The sequence below is a fragment of the Trachypithecus francoisi genome, unplaced genomic scaffold (assembly GCF_009764315.1).
Source record: "Trachypithecus francoisi isolate TF-2019V2 unplaced genomic scaffold, Tfra_2.0 Lachesis_group16, whole genome shotgun sequence".
NCBI lineage: Eukaryota > Metazoa > Chordata > Mammalia > Primates > Cercopithecidae > Trachypithecus > Trachypithecus francoisi.
In genome coordinates this window covers 45,640,308-45,663,538 of record NW_022681461.1, presented here as the reverse complement: position 1 = coordinate 45,663,538, position 23,231 = coordinate 45,640,308, and the positions used below count along the sequence as shown (strand labels likewise).

Genomic DNA, 23,231 nt, shown 5'->3' with positions numbered 1-23,231 from the left:
TGTTGCATATACTGTGAGAGAAATGTTTGACTGCAATAGGTGCTACGGGGGAAAAAAGTGGAGCATGCAAGGGAGAGACATAGTAGGCCCAAATAACACAGGAATGGGCAATAAGCAAGCTTCATGGAGAAGGTGAGATCTGAGCACAGGCCTAAGGAAGACAAGAAAGAGAGCTATGTAGATACACTAGGTAAAAAGCTTTCTGGGTAGAAGGAATAGTCAGTACAAAGGCATCTAAGGCAAGAGCACGCTTGGCGTATTCAAGAAATGGCAAGAGGCTAGAGAGGCTCAAACACAGGGAAGCAGGGGAGAGTAGTGAGAGGTGAGGCCAAAGAAGCAACGAAAAACAAGCAAGCCATTGATACCACTTTGGCTTCTAAGTAAAGCACAGGACCCTACAAGGTTTAGAGCAAAGAAATGACACACTCTAACTTAGGTTTTATGTTGTTGTTTCCGTCCAGCTTTACGGAAGTGTAACTGTCAAAAAAGATTATATACATTCAAGGTGCAAAACTTGATTATTTGATATCCATATACACTATGAAATGACTACCACAACCAAGTTAATTAACATATCCATCACCACACTTGGTTATCTACTTATTAAACAAGTATTATATTTACTTTCAAGTCTAAGGCATAGTCAATGGGACTATGCATTAAACTATATAGCTTCTGCCCAGCAAAGGAAACAATCAACAGAGTGAAGAGACAACCTGTAGAATGGGAGAAAATATTTACAAACTATTCATCAAACAAGGGACTAATATCCAGAATACACAAGGAACTCAAACAATTCAACAGCAAAAAAAAAAAACCCAAATGATCCCAATAAAAAGTAGGCAAAGGACATAAGTAGACATTTCTCAAAAAAAGACATACAAATGGCAAACAAGTATATTTTAAAATGCTCAACATCACAAATCAGGGAAATGCAAATCAAAGGGACAATGAGATATCATCTCACCACAGTTAGAATGGCTAGTAGCAAAAAGACAAAAAAAAAAAAAATAACAAATGATGGGGAGGATGTGGATAAAAGAGAACTCATATACTGTTGGTGGGAATGTAAATTAGTATAGCTATTATGAAAAACAGTATGGCGATTTCTCAAAAAAACTAAAAATAAGCCAGGCACAGTGGCATGCACCTGTATGTAGTCCCAGCTACTCAAGAGGATGAAGTGGGAGGACTGCTTGAAACCAAGAATTCAAGACTAGCCTGGGCAACATCCCAAGAGTCTATCACCTTAAAAAAAAAATCTGAAAACAAAGCTACCATATGATCCAGCAATCCCACCACTGATACTTATTCAAAGGAAAGAAAATCAGTATATCAAAGGGATACCTGCACTGTCATATGTATTAGAGTACTATTCACAATAACCAAGATAAAGAATCAACCTAAGTGTCCAATAATGGATAAATGGATAAAGAAAATATGGTATAAGCCAGATGCTACCATACCTAAAGTCCTAGCTATTTAGGAGGCTGAGGCAGGAGGATTGTTTGAGCCCAGGAGTTCTAGGCTATCCTGAACAACACAGCAAGACACTGTCTCTAAAAAAATAAAGAGTATGTGATGTCTGTGTATATATATACATATACACCCACATACAGACACATAATGGAATACTATCCAGCCATAAAAAGAATGAAATCCTGTCATTTGTAGCAACGTAAATAAAACTGGAGGTCATTATGTTAAGTTAAATAAGCCAGGCACTGAAAGACAAATATCCTATGTTCTCACTCACATGTGAGAGCTAAAAAAGCAGATCTCACAGGGGTAGAGTAGAATGGTGGTTACTAGTGGTAGTGTGGAAGGTGGTATTGAAGAGAGGTAGATTAATGGGTATAAACATATAGCTAGATAGAAGATATAAGTTCTAGAGTTCAATAGCACAGTAGGGTGACTACAGTTAATAACAATATATTTTATATTTCAAAATAGCCAGAAGATTTGAAATGTTCCCAATAGAAAGAAATGCTAAATATTCAAGGTGACCAGTATCTTAAATACCCTGATTTGATGATTACACATATTTTATGCATGTATCAAAATATCATATGCCTCATAAATGTGTATATAAGTATGTAAAATCATTATGTATCCATTTTTTAGGTAACAAAAAAGAAATTGCCATGGCTAACCCAACCTTCAGCCACCACCACCCTGATCAGTCAGCAGCCATCAACATCAAGGCAAGACTCTCCACTAGCAAAAAGGTTATGACTCACAGAAGGCTCAGATGATCCTTAGCATTTTTTGGCAATAAAGCAAATTAACGTATGTGCATTTTTTGACATAATGCTCCCACAACTTAATGAACTACACTATAGTATAAACATAACATTTAAACATACTGAGAAGCCAAAAAATTCGTGACTCACTTTCTTGCTTATGTAACAAAAACCCAATCTGAGTAGAAACAGAGTCCAGTATAAAGGCACAGAGCTGTTTTTATAAAAGCCAATAGGAAGAACGAAACCAGGTCCCAAGCAGTTATGTAAATCAATCTGGATATAAACTAAACACTCAGAAGGGGTCATCAGCAAGATAATTTAATGAAGAGACTACAGAAATGTGTACAGGTTAACAGATCCCAAAGGGTATGATAAGGCACCAAGAGCAAGCAAGAGTAGAAAAAGAATATTATGTCTTAGCTAAAAGGTCAAGTGGAGAGAATGTCACCATAGTCCACCAAGAGCCACAGCCATGAGAGAGGGCCCACCCAACAGGCACTGTGGCTGCTGAAAAATGAAACCACTGCCAAAAATGCAGTGGAGCAGAGGAAAGCAGAGGAAATAAATATCTTGACTGCTTTCTTCTCTCATTCCCTTAATCTCCTGTGGGTGCACCTATTGTCGAAACCCAACCAGAAGCCAGAAGGCAAAGGAGCACAGATCCACAGAAGTCAGCCTCCCAAGGCACACAGCAAAACGGAGAACAGAGGAGAATGGATCAGTGAGGGAAGAAGGGTGCAAAAGAGAGAAAAACCAGCACAAAATGGAAACATGTTACCACTCTGTAACAATCCAAAAATCACTAATTCACGTGCACGGTCTTTCCCAGGAACACAATCCCTGTAATACACAAAGTATGCATCTATACAGAAAATTAGGAAGATAAAAAAAGGATGGTTAATAAAAGAATAAAAATAAAAATTTTAATAGAAAACTCTGTACGCTTAGTAATAACTTATGAGTTGCTTTGTTACCAACTATTTTACTTTAAAACTCAAACGAGGCATGACCACATTATTCTTAGCTTTTCTAATTCAACTCTGAAGAAATATTTAAAATAATATTGAGGCATATGATATACTGTGACAATATTTAACAATTTTTAAAGATCCTAACACCATTAAACACCATTGATACATCTCAATAATAAAAAAGTACCAGTGCAAAGGAAAATTTTCTCCTCCAAAGCTGTAATAAATATAATTGAAACTGGATACCTATACCTACTTTTATGACACTTTTATATCCTTTGATTTGTCCATGATAACAAATTATGATACAGTAATGCTTTTGGGAAAAGTTTACATAAAAACAAAGATAGTTACACATTAATTTCATAAAAGCTAAAAACATAGAGACTTAAAACACAGACAATAGCAAAGCACACTACATTTCTAATAGCTTACCAACTGAGAAATCTACAGATCCAGGAGGTAAAATACGAGCCTTGATGAGGTCCTTCCAAGTTTTCAAGGACAAAAACTTCCTGAACTGAAGAGTTATCTAAAGAACTTATTTGCCAAATTGCTGTTAGATTCCTTTTAAAAAATGTTTTTTAAAAAAACAGTCCTGCAGCTCAATTTTTAAGAGTGAGAAATTTAATTTTATGTGCCTTTTGAAGAACAGAATTGTGTTAGAAGACCACCAAATAATTCAAGGCTGACAGTAGGGCAAAAGAAAACTGAGGTAGAAAAGTATTTATGTCAAAGCTACTATAGCACACATAATAACATAAACACAAAACACTAAGAAAGTGGAAATAATAAACAGAATTCATTAGCCAACCATTGCTTTTGCTAGTTCTCAAAATAGGTCTACCTAATTAATATATAATTTTATAGTTCTTTATCATGTGAAGTGGGCTAATAACTACAACTAAAATATTTCACCTAAGCATTCTTATCTGGACAGTATATATATATGGCAGTAGGAAATGAAAACCAGCTTAGAAAACCGGTTTGGAAAGTATAGAACATGCGCTATGCTACAGCCTGTGTCCTACATAACCTTTTAAATGCATGACCTTTAAGTTGCTGAAGGTTGCCTCAGAATTTGGCTCAGTTTGATCGAAACATCTGTTCCCCTTGCAGGTATACTGTAAGGACTTTTTTCTCAGTTGGATTCAGAACACAGCAAGTGAGCCCTTGTCTGTCCAATCACACAGACCCCAACACTTGTAAATCAAGTTCTGGGAGGACAACAGCAGGTCCACATTCCGTCACCCTTTCTCAGCCAGCTAGGCCAACTGACTGCTGTGAGAACTGCTCTTATCATGTCATCAAATCAAAACATGTTGAGATGAGGGACTATAAGAGGCATCTGCAGAATTCCCAAAATGTAGTGACTTTGGAACATTGACAGATGCATCTGTCATTTTATACCTTCAACTAACCTGATGTCCACTGGCCCGACACAGTAAAGCTGTCCAAGATCGATTCCAATTCTTTCACGTTATTTTCACATGTCTCTACTAGGAAGGCCTGGTGCTTCTTAGCCTTTTAATTAAGAAAAAAATTACACATAATAAGGTCACGTATTATAAGAGGGGCAGATTTTTAGTGTGAACATATGTAACACAATTAAGTATAAAAAAGATAATGATTCCATTCAAATATATTATTAATAAACCATCTTTCTCTCTTAATCCTTTTACTTGGCTTAATGTAACACTGTACAAGGTCTTATTAACAATTTACTGAGGAGTTAGTGCTGGCACTATTCTAAGTGTTTTATATACAGTGATTCATTTTATCCTCACAATAACCCTATCATGGAAAGGCTATTATCCCAATGTTTGAGATAAGAAAACTGAGACAGAGGAATTATGGAACACTTAAAAAATCATGACTACAGTCATAAGGCAAGTTGCCAGATGGCAGTCAAAAGCGAAGACAGTTAAGACCAATTTGAAGTTACTGCAGTAATCAAGTGATAGTAGCTTGGTCTAGGGTATTGACAGTGAAAGGAAAGAAGGGGTAGGGAATGGAAGCAGTGGACAGAGACTTAGAAGGTAGAATGGCCAGACTTTAGTAAAATTGCATTGGGTTAGACCACACTGATTGGACCGGACTGAACTGGATTGGATTGGATGATGATAAGGGAAGTACTGAGAAAAAGAAGAGTTGACACTGATTCCAAGGTTTTAAGTTAGATGAACTGGGTGGATTTCAGTAGTTGAATCAGAATAATGATGGTAGAGGGGGTCTTGTTTTGGCTATTTTTGTTTGTTTACTTCCTTGCTTCTTTTTGGCAGGAGGTATCAATCATGAATTCTGTTTTAACCATATTCCACTAGCGATATCTAAGACACTCTGCACCAGCACAATGCCTGTCAAGTAACAGGTCCCAAATAAATATATTTGAATGAACAAATGACAAATAAAGTAGAAAAGTATGGGAGGTGGCTGAATATAATTGGCGTAAATATTAGAAGTAGGGTCAGGTATAGGTTTGGGAATCATCTATAGATACTGCCTGAAACTTGCCTTAAAGTGTTTGATGGGAAATGAAAAGAGCCTAGGACAAGCCTTACAGAACTCCAGCAATTTAATAGATAGAAAAGAAGTCAGCGAACAACACTAAAAAAAGAAAAAAATAGAAGGGGATAACGTCATGAAAACCAAGGTGTGGGAACATTTCGAGAAGTTCAAGAAGAAAGTTGTCAATCATGCCAATTCAAGCAAAATGGAGACTAAAAACTGGATCCTGGGGTTGGAGGTAATTGGCGACCTTGGTGAAATGTTTCACTGTGTTATAATAATTATAACACAGACTGGAATAAATTAAAAGAGTAAGCCTGAATTTTTTTCTTGACTGAGAGATGAGTAAATAGAAACAGGAAGTTTAGACAACTCTTTCTTGGTAAGAAGGAAGGTGAGATAAAGGGCAGTAGTTGGAAACGAGGGAAGGGTCAGAGATGAGTTTTGTCTTTATTTAACATATGAGAAACTTAAGCACATTTAAAAGTTGATGTGAAAGGTATGTTTAGAGATACAGAAAAAAATGGAAGGATAGATATTATAAGACAAACTTACATCCTTAAAATATGTAAAATTAATTGATGTTTGTTTAGATGTCAGCTCAATTATCACTTCCTCAGAAAAACTGTCCTTTACCTACCTGACTATATCAATTCTCTCTCCATCACATTCACCTCAGCACTTATCACAATTATGATTCACTTTTATTTGAGTTGGTCTTTTATTAATGTGTCCATCTCATAGAATTTAAGCTCCATGAAGGGAGTAAATGTCTTTTTTTTTTTTTGTCCTCACCAGTGTATCCCCAGTGTTTCCCCTAAGCAATACCTAGTTTCTAAAATAAGTGTTAAGTAGTCAAATTAATTATAGCACGTTATCAGCAGAAAACTCAATTAGGATTCATCCATACAGACTTTAAATAGGAGGACGCTCTTCATCAATGAAAAGATATCTAAGTTACCTTGTTCAGCTAAAAATAAAAAGGGAAGTAGGCTGACAATATGCTTAATATGCTGCCATATGTGTGAAGTGTGTGTGTGTACCTATTTGTAAATGCAGAGAGAATCTCTACATAGAATCTTTTTTTTTTTTTTTTTTTTTTTTGATACGGAGTCTCATCCTGTCACCCAGGCTGGAGTGCAGTGGCACGATCTCAGCTCACTGCAACCTCCGCCTCCCGGGTTCAAGTGATTCTCCTGCCTCAGCCCCCCAAGTAGCTGGGAGTACAGGTGCCCACTACCATGCCCAACTAATTTTTGTATTTTTAGTAGAGAAGGGGTTTCACCATGTTGACCAGGCTGGTCTTGAACTCGTGACCTCAAGTGATCTACCCGCCTCAGCCTCCAAAAGTGCTGGGATTACAGGGGTGAGCCACCAGGCCCGGCCCAGAATCATTTTTAAAAGTAGTCATTATGGTTGTCCCTGCGAAGAGAATCTGGGTGGTTAAGAGAAAGATTTCATTTTTCACTGTAGAACCTTTTTCTATCTTTGAAATCCTGTATCATATGCACCTATTATCTATTCATCAAAAAGTTAGATTTTTAAAAAAGAGTAAAAAGTAAATAAGCCAACAAACAAAAAATGACTTTTTTTTTTTTAGAGACATAGTCTTGCTCTGTCATGCAGGTTATAGTGCAGTGGCACAACCTCGGCTCACTGCAACCTCCATCCCCTGGGTTCAAGTGATTCTTGTGCCTCAGCCTCCTGAACACCTGAGACTACAGGTGTGCGCCACCACACCCAGCTAACTTTTGTGTTTTTAGAAGAGACAGGGTTTCACCATATTGGCCAAGCTGGTCTCAAACTCCTGGCCTCAAGTGATCCACCCACCTTGGTCTCCTAAAGTGTTGAGATTACAGGCGTGAGCCACCACACCTGGTCAAAAACTCACTTTTCCATGGCAGACAGACACGTGGGCTGTTATTGTGATATAAAACACTCAAGAAGTCCAGATGGAGACTTCTGAAAATTAGCAAAGCACAGACTCACAGGTCAATATAAGGCTGGGTGCAATAGCTCACTCTTGTAATCCCAGCACTTTGGAAGGCCAAGGCAAGAGGATCAAGCCCAGGAGTTCAAGGTGAGCCTGGGCAACATAGTGAGATCCCATCTCTACAAAAAAAACAAAAAATCAGACAGGCATGGTGGCACATGCCTGTAGGCCCCAATTGCTCAGGAGGTTGAGGTGGGAAGACTGCTTGAGCCCAAAAAGTCAAAGCTGCAATAAGCATGACTGCGCCACTGCACTCCAGCCTGGGCGACAGAGCGAGACCTTGTCTCAAAAATAAAATAAATAAAATACAACATAAATAAGTCTAAATAAAATATATTCTTGCTAATGGCAATCAAAGTTTACCTTAAAAAATAGTATTTATAAAGCACCAAGTTTATATATACATATAAAACATATACTTATAGGTATTTTTAATTATTAAATATTTAAATATTCTATTAAATTATTTAAGTATATTATGCTCAGAGTAAAAAAAAATCAAATAGAGAAAAATAAAAGGTAACTCAAGTTTTATTCACAGTGTGTTTTATAATTATAGGATATAGCTATATATAATTTTTTAATTCAAATGGGATCATAATATACACACTATTATATTACTTTCTTTTCCACTCACAGTATGTTTCACATCTCTCCACGTCACAAACTTTTTTAGCTGTATAGTACTCCACTGGTCAGATATACCATAAATTAACTTAACCAGTCTCCCCTACTGCTAATATTTTTTAGGTTTTTGGCAGTTATTTTGCTATTAGTGACAACACTACAATATACAGTCTTATATATGCTCTTTTTATATTTTGCATGCACATTAAGTATATCTACTCTATAAATTCCTAGAAATATATTTGATGAGGCAAAGGCAAACATACTGTTTTCAGACAATTGTTAACAAATTACTCTCTAATCAGTTATACCAATGTATACTACCATGAATGGTATGAGCACCTGTTTCCCAATATCTATCCAATAGTAGGCATTACCAACTTATTTAATGTACATTTACTTCATTTTAATTAAGATTAGCATTCTTTCTTGTTCACTAGCCATCTATATTTTTTTCTGTGCATTGCCTGTTCATATCATGTGCCCATTTTTATATTACATCATTCATTTCTTCCTTAGTGATTTATAAAAGTGCTCTGTAAATTATAAAAGCAATCTTTTTGTTACATATTGCAAATCATTTTTTCTCATTTCTATTTGCCATCTTAAAACAAAATTATATTTTTCAAGTGATATATTTATATTATATATATTTTATATATTTTTATATTATATATTATACATTGTATTTTATATAATATATATTACATATATTTATATTACAAATCATATTTTTCAAGTGATCAAGTGTGCAAATCAATAGCATGCTTTAGGACTTCTGAGTTTTATATCATATTTTCCTTTTACTCCAAGATGACAGAACAATTCCATTTTTCTTCCAGTGCTTTTTCATTTTCCTCTTTTATGGCTCTTTGATCAATCTAAAATTTGTTTAGTATAAGCAATGCGGCAGGGATTTAGTCATACTGTTTATCATTATAATATAACAAGTTGTCTAGAAACTATTTGTGAGATAATCTATCTCTAAACATTGATTTGGCATACCAATATTATCATATATCAAATTCTCATACATACTGATAGCCATTTTTGAACTCTCTACTCTGTTTCATTGCTTTCTCCATTATTTTGTCAGTAACAAACTCTTAATTGTGGTAACTTTATATATTTTTTAAACTTGACTGAGACATAATTGACATAACATACAACTCACCCAATTAAAGTGTTTAATGTGTTTAGTATTTTCACGGGGTTGTACAACCATAACCACAATCTAAATTTAGAATAATGTTGTCCCTACGAAAAGATGTGCCACACCCACTGGCTCTCACTCCCCATTCTCCCACTACTACCGCCATGGCCTAAAGAATCACCATTCTCATTTTTTTTGTTTTTCTTGTTTTGAGACGGAGTTTCCCTCTGTTGCCCAGGCTGAAGTCAATTCATTCTTCGGTGTTTGAATGTGGATATCCAGTTCCCTCAGCACCATGTGTTGAAAAATACGATTCTTTCTTCCACTGAATTGACTTGACACCCTTTTTGAAAATCAACTAAACATAATCGTGAGGGATTTTTTTCTAGATTCTCAATTCTGGTCCATTAATATATATGTAAATCATTATGCTAGTACCATACTATCTTGACTACTGTAGCTTTGTGGTTAGCTTTAACATTGGAGCATGTTACTACTCCAACTTTATTCTTCTTTTTCAAGATTATTTTGGCTATTCAAAGTCCCTTATACTTCTTTTGAGACTGAGTCTCACTCTGTCACCCAGGCTAGAGTACAGTAGTGTGATCTTCACTCACTGCAACCTCCAGCTCCTGGATTCAAGTGATTCTCATGCCTCCACCTCCTGCGTAGCTGGAACTACAGACACGTGCCATCGCACCTGGCTAATTTTCGTATTTTTAGTAGAGACAGGGTTTCACCATGTTGGCCAGGCTGGTCTCAAACTCCAGACCTCAAGTGATCCACCTGCCTCGGCCTCCCAAAGTGCTGGGATTACAGGCATGAGCCACTGTGCTGGGCCCCCTTATATTTCCATATGTATTTTAGAATCTGCTTGTTAATTTCTGCAAAAAGACAACTAAAAGTTCATTGGTGTTACAGTGGTAAGCATAGCTCTCTTCCAAAAAGTCAACTGATATTTTGATGGAGATTGCATTAAATGATCAATTTGGGGAGTATTAACATCTTACCAGTATTAACTATTACATGAACAGTATTAACTATTACATGAACATGAGAAATTTTTCATTTCAACCTTGTTTAATTTCTTTCCGTGATAAATTGCAGTTTTTCAGCAGACAACTTTTATGCTTCTTTTGTCAAATTATTCCTAAGTATTACATTCTTTATTATTTTATTGTCAATAGAATTGTTTCCTTAATTTTATTTTTGGATTGCTCATTGCTAGTTACAGAAATACAACTGCTTTCCTAAATGGATCTTGTATTGTATCCTACAACTCTGCTAAACTAATTTATTAGCTCTAATAATTTTCTGTGTGTATGTGGATTCCTTAGGATTTTTAAGTATTTCCAGGATTATGTCATCTGCAAATAGACAATTTACTTCTTCCTTTCCAAAACTGATGCCTTTCATTTTTTTTTTTTTTCTTGTTTTGAGACGGAGTTTCCCTCTGTTGCCCAGGCTGAAGTCAATTCATTCTTCGGTGTTTGAATGTGGATATCCAGTTCCCTCAGCACCATGTGTTGAAAAATACGATTCTTTCTTCCACTGAATTGACTTGACACCCTTTTTGAAAATCAACTAAACATAATCGTGAGGGATTTTTTTCTAGATTCTCAATTCTGGTCCATTAATATATATGTAAATCATTATGCTAGTACCATACTATCTTGACTACTGTAGCTTTGTGGTTAGCTTTAACATTGGAGCATGTTACTACTCCAACTTTATTCTTCTTTTTCAAGATTATTTTGGCTATTCAAAGTCCCTTATACTTCTTTTGAGACTGAGTCTCACTCTGTCACCCAGGCTAGAGTACAGTAGTGTGATCTTCACTCACTGCAACCTCCAGCTCCTGGATTCAAGTGATTCTCATGCCTCCACCTCCTGCGTAGCTGGAACTACAGACACGTGCCATCGCACCTGGCTAATTTTCGTATTTTTAGTAGAGACAGGGTTTCACCATGTTGGCCAGGCTGGTCTCAAACTCCAGACCTCAAGTGATCCACCTGCCTCGGCCTCCCAAAGTGCTGGGATTACAGGCATGAGCCACTGTGCTGGGCCCCCTTATATTTCCATATGTATTTTAGAATCTGCTTGTTAATTTCTGCAAAAAGACAACTAAAAGTTCATTGGTGTTACAGTGGTAAGCATAGCTCTCTTCCAAAAAGTCAACTGATATTTTGATGGAGATTGCATTAAATGATCAATTTGGGGAGTATTAACATCTTACCAGTATTAACTATTACATGAACAGTATTAACTATTACATGAACATGAGAAATTTTTCATTTCAACCTTGTTTAATTTCTTTCCGTGATAAATTGCAGTTTTTCAGCAGACAACTTTTATGCTTCTTTTGTCAAATTATTCCTAAGTATTACATTCTTTATTATTTTATTGTCAATAGAATTGTTTCCTTATTTTATTTTTGGATTGCTCATTGCTAGTTACAGAAATACAACTGCTTTCCTAAATGGATCTTGTATTGTATCCTACAACTCTGCTAAACTAATTTATTAGCTCTAATAATTTTCTGTGTGTATGTGGATTCCTTAGGATTTTTAAGTATTTCCAGGATTATGTCATCTGCAAATAGACAATTTACTTCTTCCTTTCCAAAACTGATGCCTTTCATTTTTTTTTTCTTGCCTAACACCATTAGCTAGAACCTCCAGTAAAATGTTGAAGAGACATGGTGAGAGTGTGCATCCTTGTCTTATTCCTAATCTTATGGTGAAAGTATTCAGTCTTTCACCATTAACTGTGATGTCAGATGTAGGTTTTCCATAGATGCTCTTCATGAGGATGAGGAGGAAGTTTCCTTCTATTCTTAGTTTGTTGAGCATTTTTATCATAAAAGGATGCTGCATTTTATCAAATGTTTTTGTGTGTCTATTGAGATCATCATTTGGCTTCCGTCTTTTTTTTTTATTATATTTTAAGTTCTAGGGTACATGTGCACAACATGAAGGTTTGTTACAGATGTATACATGTGCCATGTCAGTGTGCTGCACCCATTAACTCGTCATTTACATTAGGTATATCTCCTAATGCTATCTCTCCCCCTCCACCCCACAACAGGCCTCAGTATGTGATGTTCCCCTTCCTGTGTCCAAGTGATCTCATTGTTCAATTCCCACCTATAAGTGAGAACATGCAGTGTTTGGTTTTCTATCCTTGAGATAGTTGGCTGAGAACAATGGTTCCCAACTTCATCCGTGTCCCTGCAAAGGACATGAATTCATCCTTTTTTATGGCTGCATAGTATTCCATGGTGTATATATGCCACATTTTCTTAATCCAGTCTATCACTGATGGACATTTGGGTTGGTTCCAAGTCTTTGCTATTGTGAATAGTGCCGCAATAAACATATATGTGCATGTGTCTTTACAGCAGCATGATTTATAATCCTTTGGGTATATACCCAGTAATGGGATGGCTGGGTCAAATGGTATTTCTAGTTCTAGATCCCTGAGGAATTGCCACACTGTCTTCCACAATGGTTGAACTAGTTTACAGTTCCACCAACAGTGTAAAAGTGTTCCTATTTCTCCACATCCTGTTTCCTGACTTTTTAATGCTCTCCATTCTAACTGGTGTGAGATGGCATCTCATTGTGGTTTTGATTTGCATTTTTCTGATGGCAAGTGATGATGAGCATTTTTTCATGTGTTTGTTGGCTGCATAACTGTCTTATTTTGAGAAGTGTCTGTTTATATCCTTCGCCCACTTGTTGATAGGGTTGTTTTTTTCCTGTAAATTTGTTTGAGTTCTTTGTAGATTCTGGATATTAGCCCTTTGTCAGATGAGTAGTTTGCAAAAATTTTCTCCCATTCTGTAGGTTGCCTGTTCACTATGATGGTAGGTTCTTTTGCTGTGCAGAAGCTCTTTAGTTTAATTAGATCCCATTTGTCAATTTTGGCTTTCGTTGCCGTTGCTTTTGGTGTTTTAGTCATGAAGCCCTCACCCATGAGTATGTCCCGAATGGTATTGCCTAGGTTTTCTTCTAGGACTTTTATGGTTTTAGGTCTAACATTTAAGTCTTTAATCCATCTTGAATTAATTTTTGTATAAGGTGTAAGGAAGGGATCCAGTTTCAGCTTTCTACATATGGCTACCCAGTTTTCCCAGCACGATTTGTTAAATAGGGAATCCTTTCCCCATATCTTGTTTTTGTCAGGTTTGTCAAAGATCAGATAGTTGTAGACGTATGGTATTATTTCTGAGGGCTCTGCTCTGTTCCATTAGACTGTATCTCTGTTTTGGTACCAGTACCATGCTGTTTAGGTTACTGTAGCCTTGTAGTATAGTTTGAAGTCAGGTAGCGTGATGCCTCCAGCTTTGTTCTTTTGGCTTAGGATTGACTTGGCAACGTGGACTCTTTTCTGGTTCCATATGAATTTTAAAGTAGTTTTTTCCAATTCTGTGGAGAAAGTCATTGGTAGCTTAATGGGGATGGCACTGAATCTATAAATTACCTTGGGCAGTATGGCCATTTTCATGATATTGAGCATGGAATGTTCTTCCATTTGTTTGTGTCCTCTTTTATTTCGTTGAGCATGGTTTGTAGTTCTCCCTGAAGAGGCCCTTCACATCTCTTGTAAGTTGGATTCCTAAGTATTTTATTCTCTTTGAAGCAATTGTGAATGGGATTTGACTCATGATTTGGCTCTCTGTTTGCCTGTTACTGGTGTATAAGAATGCTTGTGATTTTTGCACATTGATTTTGTATCCTGATTTTGTATCCTGAAGTTGCTTATCAGCTTAAGGAGATTTTGGGCTGAGACAATGGGGTTTTCTAGGTATACAATCATGTCATCTGCAAACAGGGACAATTTGACTTTTTCTTTTCCTAATGGAATACCCTTTACTTCTTTCTCCTGCCTGATTCCCCTAGCCAGAACTTCCAACACTATGTTGAATAGGAGTGGCGACAAAGGGCATCCCTGTCTTGTGCCAGTTTTCAAAGGGAATGCTTCCAGTTTTTGCCCATTCAGTATGATATTGGCTGTGGGTTTGTCATAAATAGCTCTTATTATTTTGAGATACATCCCATCAAGTCCTAATTTATTGAGAGTTTTTAGCATGAAGAGCTGTTGAAGTTTGTCAAAGGGCTTTTCTGCATCTATTGAGATAATCATGTGGTTTTTGTTGTTGGTTCTGTTTACATGCTGGATTACGTTTATTGATTTGCGTATGTTGAACCAGCCTTGCATCCCAGGGATGAAGCTCACTTGATCATGGTGGATAAGCTTTTTGATGTGTTGCTGGATTCGGTTTGCCAGTATTTTATTGAGGATATTTGCATCGATGTTCACCAAGGATATTGGCCTAAAATTCTTTTTTTGTTGTGTCTCTGCCAGTCTTTGGTATCAGGATGATCCTGGCCTCATAAAATGAGTTAGGGAGGATTCCCTCTTTTTTCCATTGATCGGAATAGTTTCAGAAGGACTGGTACCAGCTCCTCCTTGTACTTCTGGTAGAATTCGGCTATGAATCTGTCTGGTCCTGGACTTTTTTTGGTTGGTAGGCTATTAATTATTGCCTCAATTTCAGAGCCTGTTGTTGGTCTATTCAGAGATTCAACTTCTTCCTGGATTAGTCTTGGGAGGTTGTATGTGTCAAGGAATTTATCCATTTCTTCTAGATTTTCTAGTTTATTTGCTTAGAGGTGTTTATAGTATCCTCTGATGGTAGTTTGTATTTCTGTGGGATCAGTGGTGATAGCCCCTTTATCATTTTTTATTGCATCTATTTGATTCTTCTCTCTTTTCTTCTTTATTAGTCTTGCTAGCAGTCTACCAATTTTGTTGATCTTTTTGAAAAAACAGCTCCTGGATTCACTGATTTTTAGACTGGCAAATTGGATAAAGAGTCAAGACACATCAGTGTGCTGTATTCAGGAAACCCATCTCACATGCAGAGACACATATAGGCTCAAAATAAAGGGATGGAGGAAGATCTACCAAGCAAATAGAAAACAAAAAACAGCAGGGGTTGCTATCCTAGTCTCTGATAAAACAGACTTTAAACCAACAAAGATCAAAAGAGACAAAGAAGGCCATTACATAATGGTAAAGGAATCAATTCACCAGGAAGAGCTAACTATCCTAAATATACATGCACCCAATATAGGAGCACCCAGATTCACAAAGCAAGTTCTTAGAGACTTACAAAGAGACTTAGACTCCCACACAATAATAATGGGAGACTTTAAAACCCCACTGTCAACATTAGACAGATCAACGAGACAGAAAGTTAACATGGATATCCAGGAATTGAACTCAGCTCTGCACCAAGCGGAGCTAATAGACATCTACAGAACTCTCCACCCCAAATCAACAGAATATATATTCTTCTCAGCACCACATCGCACTTATTCCAAAATTGACCACACAGTTGGAAGTAAAGCACTCCTCAGCAAATGTGAAAGAACAGAAATTTTAACCAACTGTCTCTCAGACCACAGTGTGATCAAACTAGAACTCAGGATTAAGAAATTCACTCAAAACTGCTCAACTACATGGAAACTGAACAACCTGCTTCTGAATGACTACTGGGTAAATAATGAAATGAAGGCAGAAATAAAGATGTTCTTTGAAACCAATGAGAACAAAGATACAACGTACCAGAATCTCTGGGACACATTTAAAGCAGTATGTAGAGGGAAATTTATAGCACTAAATGCCCACAAGAGAAAGCAGGAAAGGTCTAAAATGGACACCCATCATTTATTACATTAGTTGATTTTCAGGTGTTAAACTAGTATTATATTCCTGAGATAAATCCCACTTCATCATGGTGTAATATCTTTTTTATATCATGCTGGATTCAGCTTGCTAGTATAGTTTTGAGAATTTTAGCATCTACATTCAAAATGGATACTAGTCTGCAGTTTTCTTTTGGTATATATGGCTTTTGTATCAAAGTAATAATACTTCCCAGAATGATATGGGAAGTGTTATCTCTGCTTCTATTTTTGAAAAAAATTACGAAGAATTGGTGGTAACTGCTCTTAAACATTTAAATAAATTTACCAGTGAAGCTATCTAGGCCTGGGCTTTTCTTTGTGGGAGTTATTTTGATTACTAATCCAATCTCTTTTGATTTTTTTTACTTTGCATTTTGATATTCTAAGACATCCTGCTATAGCATTGATTTTCTATTTCTTTCTTTTTTTTTTTTTGAGACGGAGTCTTGCTCTGTTGTCCAGGCTGGAGTGCAATGGTGCCATCTCAGATCACCACAACCTCTGCCTCCCGGGTTCAAGCGATTCTCTTGCCTCAGACTCCCAAGTAGTTAGGACTACAGGCATGCGCCACCATGCCCTGCTAATTTTTGTATTGTCAGTAGAGATAGGGTTTCACTATGTTGACGAGACTGGTCGCGAACTCCTGACCTCGTGATCTGCCTGCCTTGGCCTCCCAAGTGTTAGGATTACAGGGGTAAGCCACTGTGCCCAGCCAATTTTATATTTCTTCTTAACCAGTTTTGGTAATTTGTGTCTTTCTAGATATTTGTCCATTCTAAATTATCTAATTTGTTGGCATACAGTTTTTCAGAGTAGTTTCTTACAATTATTTCTATTTCTGTGGTCAGTAGTTATATCCCCCTTTCATTCATGATTTCAATAATTTGAATCTCTTCTCTTTATTTTTATGAGTGTAACTAAGCGTTATCAATTTAGTTATCTTTTCAAAGAATCGACTTTTGGTTTCACTAATTTCCTCTATTTTTTAAAAATTCTCTATTTTATTTCCTTGTTAGTCTTTACTGTTTCTTTTCCTCCACTTGTTTTGGGTTTAGTTTGCTCTTCTTTTTCTCTTTTCTTATCATGAAATGTTAGATTACTGATTTGAGAATTTTTTTTTTTAAGAGACGGGGTCTCGCTATGTTGCCCAGGCTGACCTCAAACTCTTGGACTCAAGAAATCCACCTCAGCCTTCCCAGTAGCTAGGAACTGCAGGCATGGACCACCATGTCCCACTTTTTTTTTTTTTTAATATAGATGACTATGGCTATAAGTTTCCCTCTTAAGCAAAGTGTTAGCTGCATCCCACAAAGTTTGGTATGTTGTCTTTTTATTTCACTGATCTCAAAGTGTTTTCTAATTCCTTTGTGATTTCTTTTAGACTTGTTGGTTATTTAGGAGTGCGTTATCTAATTTTCACATATTTGTGAATTTTTCCTCTTGCCTTCTGTTATTGATTTCTAATTTGATTTCATTATGGTCAGAGAAGACACTTTGTATGATTTCAATCCTTTTAAATTTATTGAGGCTTGTTTCATGGCCTAGCATATGATCTTTCCACAAGAATATTTCATGTACACTTGAGAAGAATGTGTGTTCTTTTGCTAATGGGTGTGGTGTTCTATAGATATCTGTAAGGTCTAATTTGTTTACAGTACTGTTGAGTCTTCTATTTATTTGTTGATATTCTTCCTTGTTGTTCTACCCATTACTGAAAGTGAGGTACTGAAGCCCCGAAATATTATTGTTGTCTATTTCTCCCTTCAATTATGTCAGGTTTTTCTTCAAATAGTTTGGAGCTCTGTTGTTGGGCATATACATGTTTATAATTGTTAGATCATTCTGGTAGATTGATCCTTTTAACGACATGAGGTGTCCCTCTTTATCTCTAGTAACATTTTTATTCTAAAGTCTATTTTATCTGCCGTCAGTATATCCACTCCAGTTCTTTTTTTTTAATTGGGTGCATGATATATTTTTTCCATCCTCTGCTATTTTGATACATATATTATCTTTACTTTTTTTATTTATTTTTTTTTTTTGAGACAGAGTCTTGCTCTGTCGCCCAGGCTAGAGTGCAGTGGCGCGATCCCGGCTCACTGCAAGCTCTTCCTCCCGGGTTCAAGCCATTCTCCTGATACATATATTATCTTTAAGGCTCATCAAAAACCCTGCATGACTGAGATTGTTAGCACCATTTTACAAATGAGTAAATGGATCCAGAGGAAGAATATCACTACAGTCACACAACTAAAATGAGATAGGCCTGAGATTAAAACCCAGATCAATATGCCTCCAAAATTTATGTTCTTTCTATTATGCCAGCTGACTGAAATCCCCATTAATACCAAGGTATAAAAATTTACAGGAATATATGTATAGAAAGCCAAATAAACTGCATACTTGGAGTGAGCTTAATATCAAGGTTCAATTAAATTCCTAGTTCAAAAATAATTCTCTTTCAAGTATAGGGCTCAATCTTAACCAAAATATGAGCTAATATTTCCACACTTTAAATCTTAAATTTATTACAATTTAAGATCAAAATTAGGGTCAAACTAGGCAGAAAAGATTGAACAGTGTAAAATTTTTCAAAGAGCAAAACAGAGATTTACCCACTCATCAGGCTTAAAAAGAAGCTAATGTTCATCTACCTGAAAATTACTATTATATTTATAATTATTAATATTATAATTTTCACATCATTCTACAGAGATGTCTGGCTAATAGTCTTACAAATAATATAGCCAGTAGGCAGTTAGCTTAAATTTAATAATTACATTATTAACTTGTTTTACAGTTGATAAGTTTTTTTACTAACAAATTGTTTCAGTTTTATTAACAAAGCTTCTACTCTTCACACATACAGTAAGTGTCAGGATTTTGTTTTGTTTTTTAAGTGAGACAGGGTCTCACTTTGTGCCCCAGGCTAGCGTGCACTGGCGTAATCATGGCTCACTGCAGCCTCAACCTTCCAGGCTCAAGTGATCCTCCCATCTCAGCCTCCCAAGTAGCTGAGAACTACAGGCACACGCCACCATGTCCAGCTAATTTTTTCATTTTTTTGTAGATATGGGAGTTTCACTACGTTTGTTGCTCAGGCTGGTCTCAAACTCCTGGGCTCAATCTTCCTCCCATTTCAGACTCTCAAAGTGCTGGGATTATAAGTGTCAGCCACCACATCTGGTCTATGCTTATATTCAAATTTTGTTCCCAAAGCTGCTAGTTCTCTTAACAACCTTTTAATATACAAGGAATTTGAGAATGAAAACAGAATCCATTAGCTAAATAAACAAAACTGTTGAGCTGAAAACAAAGTACTAATTGAAGATAAAATATTGCTTCTACTTTTTTATTAATATATTTTGTCATGTGACATAAAGAATAAGTTTAGGTTAATGATAAATTGTTGACTCAACAAACGCTATAATTCTAAACATACCCAGAAATTTAAAAGAACTGTAGGATAAAGGGACTCACTTCTTTGCCTCAGACAAAACTCACATATGGAATGCGCTGCCCTAGGATTACAGGTCCCCTAATGCTATGCTGGCTAACCAGATGATGTTTAGATGAGCATTTACTCACCACTCAACATGATCCAAGGACTACTTTAGATGCCGTGATGAATCTACAACCAGTGTAAACAGGGGACTAAAAATACCAAAATATTCAAAGAAAGTTCAGAAAATGTTGTGATTGACAAATATTAATGTATTATGAAAGAGGAGTCAATGTTGGTTAAAAAGTATCTTTAACCAGAAAGAAAAATGAAATAACAAACGACCTTTATTTGCACCTTGGGACACTCTGCCTCTCACACTGCTGAATTGAATGCATTTCTGGCTTAATCTAACATGGCATTCTTTTTTATTTGTTTCATAATCATCCTCTCTTTTTATGACCCTTCAAAACCTCATCCCATACTTTTTTGCTCACTCAACATGAGTATCAGAAATAGAAAGGCATGTAAATAAAAATTTCTATTGCAAGCCTTTGAAGAAACATATAAAAACTATATATAAATATTTATATTTAAAAATTGGTAAATGGGTCTTACTGATCTGCTATGGAAAAAGTTGACTCAAGTCATAAATAACAATAAAAACAATGAAGGGCAATTTTAATAAGGTTAAATAATAGAAAAAACAAATAGGTTAAAAAAAGGCTTTAGTCAATGGGTATTTTTTTTAATGAAATAAGCATTTTAGACATAGGTTGAACTTTTGCAACTAATATATAGTGCTTATAATTTCTGAACATTTTTTAACTCAAGTAAAACTTTTACAATTTTTATTTAAATATATGTTAAGCAATTATGAAGAAATTCTAAGTGAAAACAAGGAAGCATCAGAGCCTATAATCTTCATTACATACTTTTACCCTTACAGCTTACCTTTTCATCGTATCTTGTACCTAGTTACCATTATATGCACAATGCATTTGTATGGGTTTAAGGAGGTCTGGATAGTTTTTGCTATCATCACCATCAGCAGCTTTTCCTTGATCATATTAATGACAGCTAGTCTCTTAGTTCCCTACCACCTTGTTTACCTATGCCGCTTCCAAGGATGTCAGTATTCCATGATCCCACTTGCTTATCTCACATAATGAAATGTTACCCTTCTTTACTTAGCTTTAACAGTTTATTTTTCAGCAGATGCTACCTTTCAATCTGAATAGGGGCCTTAACATACAAACATCTCTCTCGCGATCTCTTGCTCTCTGTCTCTCTCACACACATACCTACACAATACCATTTTATTTTTTCCCAGGTGAAAAATGAGATTTGGATTTTCAAAATTTACTAATTTGCATAGAAATAAATTTCAAAAGGCTTAATGTAAAAGTTTTATGCCTATACCATAAATTTAGGAAGTCAGCCTCCTAAAAGGAATATTTAAATACACAAAGACACATACGCGATGAATATTATTTATTAGAATTAAAACTTAGGGGCCACTAAAAGAAACAGAGAGTGATACTTATATTAGCAAAAACAATGCCCATGTATAAATACTACTCCTATTCTTGGTGCAAAACAAGAATCAATCATTTTTTATTAAAAATTTGGAATAGCATATTTATTAGCCCATTAGTTTTGAAAACCTCCTACAAAATCAGAAACATGTTCTTCTAAAGCAAACCTAATAGTTCATTGGAAGTAAAAATATTATCAAGAAATATTACCTTCACCACAAAGCATAACCATCAAAACACTTTCCAAAATCATATTTAATGCTGGCAATCATTATTATTATATAATCAGTTAAGCCCCCAAAAGTATTGGGAAAAAATATACACTTGACCATTTTCAATCACAAGTTCTTTAGAGAATAAAACATTCTTTGAGCAAAACCTCATGAGAACTAGAATTCCCTTTTCAATATAAAGTCTCTCCTAGAGCTGTAACTAAATATTACTGAGTGGCAGAAAAACAAATCTCAAGAAATGACGGAGTCAAGAAAATTTCATTGAAGAAAGCACAGAGCAAGTTCTAATAATACCAATTTGAAAATGAAAGCTCCCCTGCTTCAAGAGAAGCAGATATAAAAACTCACAGTAATGTCTAAAAGACCCAGCTGGATCTGCTGAGCCTCAGATGGACTTTAATAAGCATGATCACTAAGCATCTTAAACTAGAAATTCAGTTTTATTTAGTAGTTGATTAAATCATTATCAAATTCATAGATTTTGAAACTAAAAGCTCAATTTCCAATCAAAACTTTTTATAGTCAAATTCTGTCAAGTTTCATATTCTGTGTTCACATCTTCACGTAAACATGAAAATAAATTTGTTAAGTCCTTGGATGTCCTATGTTGAAATCCTACTAATTCTATGACATTCAAAATAATAATTATATACCATTAATTTACTAGTTCTATCTTTTAAATCTATACATTGAGTAGAAGTAATTTCATTAATATAAAAGTATAATTAGAATACAAAGAAATGATAAATGTTTGAGATAATATAGTAATTACCCAGATCTGATCACTTTATGTTGTATATATCAAAACATCACAGTGTACCCTACAAATACATATTAATACAATTATTTTGGGTCATTTAAAAATAAAGTACAATTAAAGTTGGCAGGTTTATATTTATTAAAAACCCACAAAAGACAACATACTCAGTTTAGAGTTTTCCAAAATCATGTTTTATATTTATATAATATCTCTCTCGAAACAGGGGAGCTATCACTTTCCAAGTAGTTTTTTTAAGACTTTCTGTATCCTGGGCTAGATGATCTCTAAAGCCTCTAACAGCTCTGCTGCTATATCTAGCCCAGGATACAGCATAAGGCTATGCTGTACTAACACATACAAAGTTATCTATAAGTCTCAAAATTCCTCAAGTCTTTGTATCTTATTAATAACACCTTGATCTCACAAGTAAACCTACAGAGGATAGTGACTTTAACTTTCTTTTGCAATGTAACAGAGAAAATAAAGACCAAGACTTAAATAATGGCCATGAACCTGACCTAAACTAGAAAACAAGCTGGTACCTCAAAGGGGAAGAAAACTTACCTGTCGGTAATTTATGCTTCCCATCTATAGTCTGTAAAATACTAAAACTATTATGCTCAAAAGAAATATAACTGTGGAAAAGACACACTAGGGCATGTAAAATCATGGCATGTCATTAAAACAATTTCATTTCTAAAAGCGAAAGGGAAAATCTTCCTCCTAAGTCATTCTCTCTTCAGTCAACAACAATTATGAATTCAAAGCACAAATAACAGCAAGACTGTGAATGCAGAACTAGAAAAATTTCATTTCTTAGGGCTTAAAATTTTAATTTGGCAGAAACACCTTTTAAGATAAATTTTTCAAGCCTTCTTTCTTCCAAAGGCCACTAATCTACTGAGAAAAGTCAATAAAGGAATATGTACAAGAAAAAATATATTTAGGAAAAGTGATAGAATAGTAATTTATAAAAAGAAAAACATTGTACTTACTATTTAA

General features: G+C 35.5%; 1 protein-coding gene across 4 annotated transcripts in view; it reads right to left on the bottom strand.

The window, feature by feature from the left end:
• The window catches only part of CCDC171 (coiled-coil domain containing 171), a 413,214-nt gene that overhangs the window by 273,329 nt on the left and 116,654 nt on the right, over window positions 1-23,231 (bottom strand). For all 4 annotated transcript variants that reach the window (XR_004443489.1, XM_033237405.1, XM_033237406.1 and 1 more), the window contains exon 11: window positions 4,639-4,741. Coding sequence is in view for 3 of the 4 variants with exons in the window: in XM_033237405.1 (XP_033093296.1) it covers window positions 4,639-4,741 (103 nt within the window). In the remaining variant the exon portion in view is untranslated. The remainder of the gene's footprint in view (window positions 1-4,638; window positions 4,742-23,231) is intronic.